We start from the raw sequence: 6,165 nt of genomic DNA on the forward strand, positions 1-6,165 counted from the left end.
TTTCAATGTACTGTCTAAGTGGTTATCCTTCGCCCGCTATAAATAATTATTGCTTGATTAAACAGTATACTTTCAATGCGGCTTATCTCTTCGTAATCAATTAGTCTTTGTACAGTGGCACAAAAAAGAGTTGAAGACAATTTTTTTTTTTTGCTTTTGATGTGTCAAAGTCTCAATAAATAAATTGTTGTGCGTTCAATTGTCTTGATTGATTTATAATTGCTGAGGCTATAATAAAAATAATACCAAACAAGATGAAATGAAGAAAGAAAAGAAATAAAAATAAAAATATCAAAGTAAACAAAAAATAGTAAAAAAAAAATTTAAAAATAGAAAAATAATAAAATAATAAAATATATAATAAAAAAATCTAAGTAAATTAAATAAGTAAAAAAAGAAATAAAAATTCCAGTAAACTTAAAAAAAGTAAAAACCAAATAAAAAGAAAAAATATTAAAAACATATAATTAAAAAATAAAAAGTCAAAGTAGTTTTAAAAAGGTCCAAAAAAAAAATTAAAAACCAAGTAAAAAAAAATTAAAAAATTAAAAGTAAAAAAAAAAAATCAAATTAAAATTTTTTTATATTTTTAAATAAATTATGAAATAATTATTAATATTATATTACAGCAGTTAAAAAATTGAAAAAAAATCTAAAACCAGGTTTCGGCATTATTTTCTAATTTTTTTACTTACATACCTACACAAACATTCTTGTTTTTGCACAAATACTAATTAAAAAGTTCAAAGTAGCTTCTTGCTGTGTACATACACTGGTATGCATGTCTAGTTATTTGAAAAATATCGCTTTTCTGCAGCCGAGTCGTTCAGTCTGCTGAAACTTATCGCTTGGAATGCACGCAAATCTTAATTTCTAATCCAACTGGTTGATTTATAGAAGAAAAAAGACTAAAATTAACTAAAAATCAATAATTGAGTGTGTGCAAATAAGAAAGAGGAGTGAAAAAATTAAATTGAATTTGAGCGAAAAAATAAAAATAAACAATTAATTAATTAATTCAATTATAAATTAGTTAAAAAATAATCATAATAACAATGAAAAATTATAATAAATAATATTCAACAAATTTGATAAAAAAATATACCAAAATAAGTGCACACAATAATGTCCCTGGTGCTAATTATATTTTTAACCTGTGCCTTATGCTATTTTATACACGCTAAGTGGGATATACTTAGAGTCGGCTGTCGTATACGCGGACCATGGGCCATACCGCTGGTCGGTAATGTGCAAATGATAAGTAAATTGAAGCCAGAATGTGAGTGTTAAAATGAAAATATGCTGAAAAGACAGCAAATTTGCTTTATAAATAAAAAAATGCATAATTTCAAATTTTCAAATAATTCTAATTTGCATGCTTTTAAATTAAATTCTCAAAACCTATTTGCACAGCTTTATTCAAAAGCATCGCCGATTTTCGTGCCAAATACGGTGAAACCTATCGTTTATGGCTAGGCCCCGAGCTGTGGGTGTTTCTGCATAGTCCAGCGGAAACGCGTGAAGCTTTGAATGAACCGACACTAACGAGACCGGTGGCATTCCAACAATTGAGCGTACTAATCGGCAATGGTTTGTTGATAAGTCATGGTAAGTTGAGCATATTTCGTAAATAAATTAGAAAATATTTAAACAATTTTCTGCAGGCAAACAGTGGGAAACACATCGACGTGCGCTAAGCCCCGCTTTTCACCCAAATATACTCAACACTTTCACACCTGTGATAGCGCAGCATGGCGATGAATTAGTGGGAAAATTGCATGCAACCAAGGGTAACTCAATTGAAGTAAGCGATTATCTCTTCGCTTGTATATTGGATGCGATTGTTGGTAGGAACATAATATTATATATTAATTACAACTTTAAATGTTTTTAATATCTGCCACTTAAAAATTTTTAGAAACCTCAATGGGTAAACAGCTGAATTCACTCACGAATCCACACAATAGTTACGCACACGCCTTTCACAAGTCGGTAAATTTGAATAATTTTAGAAATTTTTCTTTTCTCAAACACAAAATATCTTTGAAACTGCACAGAGCCAGTGAGTTGCTCTTCAAACGCATGACGAATCCACTATTGGCGTTGGATTTCATATTTCAACGCACAAAAATGTATCGCGAGCTCAGCGCGTCTGTCGCAGTGATACATCAGCTGATGGCAAGTGTGATTGATGAACGCATCGAGGCACTTAAACAACAGGAGGCGTTGGTTACTGAAACTGCTACAGCGCCAGCCGAAGAAGGCATACGCAAGCAACGTCGTACACTGTTGGACACACTGCTAACCACACAAATAGCTGGGGAGCAGTTGACACGCAGCGAAATTTGTGATGAAGTGAATACGTTTGTGTTCGCGGTGAGTCTCCTCCATACGCATGAAACCCTAAAAATGCTTACTGTGTATTAAATATCCACATATTATACAGGGTGTTGACACTACCACGGCAGCAATGTGTTTTGTGCTCTACAGTCTTGGTAAATACACGGCAGAACAACAAAAATTGGTACTTGAAATTGAAGAGCAGCTCTTGGATGTTGCTGTACTAACAGCTGACACACTCAATCGTTTGACATATTTAGATCTTTTCATTAAGGAAGTATTACGTTATTATACCATAGCGCCACTCACGGGGCGGCAGACTACCGGCGATACGGTGATAGGTGGACGGCACTACTGCGCTGGTGTAACACTTTGGATTGATTTGTATGGTCTAGCACATGATACGCAATATTTTGAAAAGCCAGCGGAGTTTCAACCGTTGCGTTTTGCACAAACACAAAAGGAACAGTTGCCGCCTTATGTCTATATGCCATTCTCGGGTGGACCACATATGTGTATAGGACGTAATTATGCGCTACTTATTATGAAGATGCTAACGGTGCAGATTTTGCGGAATTTTGTAGTAGAACTGCGCGATCCACATGAGGAGTTAGTGCTGCAATCGCAAATGGTGCTGAAGTCGCTGAATGGTTTCAATTTGTTATTCAAGCATAGAGTAAAAACGGTGTAGAAAGTGATGTGAAGGTTATTTTATTGCTTTTTTATTTTGAATCTGAATAACATACTTGACCGTATAACTTTTAAGTCTTGAATAAAGTATCTACTTGACCGCACACTAACTGAAATAAAAAAAATAAAATTATTTTAATTTTAGTTGTTCGTGTTCTTATTAGGCCTATTATACTCCTCCTATGTTCTAACTCTGCTGCTGGACTGGCTTGGCCCTTTCGAATGAGCATCCAGCTACTTCCGGTATCACATATCCGAAGGCCATAGAACTTAATTGTCAGCAAATATCGACAAAAACAAACGAAACACCTTTGAAATTACTCTATTCAAAAAGTTTATTCTCGCTTAAAAAGCTTTTAAAATACTCTATTTCACGAATTTTTAAAATTGTTCTTGAAATTTGCAGGAAGCTAAAGTCAGTTAAGTGAAAAAATTAGGGATGACAAATTACATTATGAAATCGATGACACTGGTTATCGTTAATCGTTTTTATGGCAATCAAATGAAACATCAGTCCAAAAATTGAGATATATAATCATTTAATTTAAGTTTTTATTAAAGTAAACACTTCAGCTTGTTTAAAATTTGAACTGAAAACGTTTTTCTATGTTTTGCAAAAATTAAGTTGATGAAAAGATTATTAGCTTTTTACGTGCAACCCTGTGTTTATAAACACTATACGCAAAATAGTTGGCAACGCAACATCATATGATTCGTCAACGTAGTTCAGCAAACAAAGTTTTCTGATTGTCATTTACGTGTCGTGAACAAATAAAATAATCATTTTTAAACGAATTACACTTTTCTACGATATAAGTGACGTTTAAAATGCAAACAAGTGGTGCAGATGATTTACTACAATTTCGTGATTACAACAGCACGCCCAGTATGAGCAGCCCACCGGCACAAATAAATGTGAATTCACCAACGCATTCCAGCGGTTCTGCAGGTGCAACGCGCGGCAATAATGCACTCAACGATTTGATTTATGACATGAGCAACTCAGCAGGCATCCTAAGTGGCTCCAATAGCGCAGGTGGTGCTGGAAATATTAATAATGCCGCAGCTGGCGGTGGCGGCGCTGGTGGTGCTGATGATGCTGGCAGCAGCAACAAGGTGTCGTTTCTAACACTTGAATACTATCAGCAATTCTTCAATGTTGATACTTATGTGGTGTTGGAGCGCATTGCTAACTCCATGATACCAAAGCGTGCTGGTGGCAACTACTTGCGTTCGAGTATTGGTCAGAATCCTGACTTGTATGGGCCATTTTGGATTACCGTAACGCTGGTGAGTACTTTGTCAATTTCGTATTATGTATATTTTATTATATTTGTAATTTATACGAAAAAATTGTGCAGATTTTTTCGATTGCCATAAGTGGCAATATTGCTAGTTATTTACAGCACGCCAATGACAACTACCACTGGCGTTATAATTTCCATTTAGTCTCCTATGCCGCCACTTGTATTTTCATCTACGCCAATCTATTCCCCATCGCCTTGTGGGCACTCTTTAAGTATAGTCTCAAACCGATTACCGATGATGTCGAAACTGAAAGTGTAAGTCCGTAAATTAAGCATCTGTCTACCAATATTGTTAAATATGTCTGTATGCATGTATATTTTTTTACAATACTTTGCGTCGATAGGCCGACTACTCACCCTCACTGTTATCGCTAATGTGCATTTACGGTTATTCGCTATTTATTTACATACCCGTCTCCGTATTGTGGGTTATACAGGTGGGTTACACGTCTCTACTGTTATTTTTAATTGAAGCTTTCTACAATATTTTCTTGTGCTACAGATTAGCTTGCTACAATGGCTACTAGTTATTACCGCCGCTCTACTCTCCGGTTCAGTGCTGATTTTCGTGCTCACTCCTGCGCTACGTAACTCTAAATTGTCGCTATTCCTCATAATCGGCATACTGGGTGCGCATTTTTTACTCGCTGCTGGTTTCATGTTGTACTTCTTTCATGTGCCCAGCAGTGTAGTAGCTAATGGACCAGTGCCTGCTGCCTTGCAGGCGGTTACACAGGCGGCGCAGCATATTGTGAGCCCACAAGTCATTGCTGGCAATATTTCACCGCCCAATGGCACACGTTGAGTAAATATTACGCATAAATCAAACGCGTTTTTTCTTAGCAAATTAAGATTTTTTATTTAAATTTAATTTGAATTTAGAAATTGTTGATTTATTATTTGCCACTGAGGCGAATTGGTACTTTTTAATTTTATTTGCAATATATAATAATAGAAAAGAAATATTTTTATTATTACATATATATATACTTATTATAAATGCCAACATATTCCATTGTAATTACTTAATTTAATAATAAAAAATTTAATGCTTAAATAAATGAGCCAAAAATATAAATAACCTCAAAAAATATATTTTGTTATTCACTTTGAATTTGTAATATATAAATATTTTAGTGTAATATTTAGCTTAGCCTTTGTTTGTTAATGCGCTTATGTGTTGTTACCTATAAGATTTTATCTAATTAAATTAAGCTGCATAATGTGGCTTCATATGTGTAGCATGCATTCACATAAATTTACATATTCATTCAATCATTTACACAACGCGTGTCATTGCACGTGTCCTTTCGCCCTACATCAACGTCATTTTATATATATATTTTTTTAATTTTAAATAAAAGACGAATTTTTCCGCTTTACTTGTAGCCAGCAACAACGCAAGAAAGCGTTTGGAAAAGGGTTTTTCACGTAACTGTCACTCATTGCATTGGCATTGACAACGCTTCAGTGCGCAGTGAAGTTCAATTTAAATATTAAATACTTTTTTTTTGCAATATAGAGCAGCCAAACTAGTTTTGCATTGTCCTGCCGCTTGCGTTGTTGCAAGGTTACAATAGTTACATTAAAGTGCGACACAATAAAAGCCTAACAAATCAACCCTAAATCCATAAGCACAAAACGAAACTTAAATAGCACGGTTTTTTATTATTGTTGTTGTTTTTTTTTTTGTTATTGCAGTACCGTTTACTTTCTTTCCACTTTTCAAGTTAACAATCAACCCTTCGACTGCGCATGCGTAACCTCGCCACTGCACGTGTTTGACTTTTCCTGCTTTCACCTTTTTCGTTTTGTGCTTTCCCCAGTG

The 6,165-nt window shown here is 34.4% G+C and overlaps 2 protein-coding genes across 2 annotated transcripts; both read left to right on the plus strand.

Moving 5' to 3' along the window:
- The first annotated feature begins 1,007 nt into the window (after positions 1-1,007).
- On the plus strand, positions 1,008-3,405 carry LOC105208570 (probable cytochrome P450 311a1). Its single transcript, XM_011178491.3, has 6 exons — positions 1,008-1,279; positions 1,414-1,608; positions 1,665-1,847; positions 1,919-1,988; positions 2,058-2,376; positions 2,447-3,405. The coding sequence occupies exons 1-6, from the start codon at positions 1,126-1,128 to the stop codon at positions 3,029-3,031; spliced, it is 1,506 nt and encodes a 501-aa protein (XP_011176793.1). The 5' UTR covers positions 1,008-1,125; the 3' UTR covers positions 3,032-3,405.
- Positions 3,406-3,727: 322 nt separating this feature from the next.
- On the plus strand, positions 3,728-5,430 carry LOC105208567 (protein YIPF1). Its single transcript, XM_011178490.3, has 4 exons — positions 3,728-4,320; positions 4,392-4,592; positions 4,682-4,774; positions 4,840-5,430. The coding sequence occupies exons 1-4, from the start codon at positions 3,859-3,861 to the stop codon at positions 5,140-5,142; spliced, it is 1,059 nt and encodes a 352-aa protein (XP_011176792.1). The 5' UTR covers positions 3,728-3,858; the 3' UTR covers positions 5,143-5,430.
- The last annotated feature ends 735 nt before the right edge of the window (positions 5,431-6,165 follow it).

Source organism: Zeugodacus cucurbitae, chromosome 5 (assembly GCF_028554725.1).
Source record: "Zeugodacus cucurbitae isolate PBARC_wt_2022May chromosome 5, idZeuCucr1.2, whole genome shotgun sequence".
Lineage (NCBI taxonomy): Eukaryota > Metazoa > Arthropoda > Insecta > Diptera > Tephritidae > Zeugodacus > Zeugodacus cucurbitae.

What these genes read in the sequence shown, in the direction of transcription:
- LOC105208570 (XM_011178491.3), top strand. Translation starts at nt 1,126, where the DNA reads ATGTCCCTGGTGCTAATTATATTTTTAACCTGTGCCTTATGCTATTTT. An exon ending in TGGTTTGTTGATAAGTCATG is followed by an intron (nt 1,609 to 1,664) that starts GTAAGTTGAGCA and finishes AATTTTCTGCAG; the next exon opens with GCAAACAGTGGGAAACACAT. An exon ending in TACGCACACGCCTTTCACAA is followed by an intron (nt 1,989 to 2,057) that starts GTCGGTAAATTT and finishes GAAACTGCACAG; the next exon opens with AGCCAGTGAGTTGCTCTTCA.
- LOC105208567 (XM_011178490.3), top strand. Translation starts at nt 3,859, where the DNA reads ATGCAAACAAGTGGTGCAGATGATTTACTACAATTTCGTGATTACAAC. An exon ending in ATGATGTCGAAACTGAAAGT is followed by an intron (nt 4,593 to 4,681) that starts GTAAGTCCGTAA and finishes TTGCGTCGATAG; the next exon opens with GCCGACTACTCACCCTCACT. An exon ending in CCGTATTGTGGGTTATACAG is followed by an intron (nt 4,775 to 4,839) that starts GTGGGTTACACG and finishes CTTGTGCTACAG; the next exon opens with ATTAGCTTGCTACAATGGCT.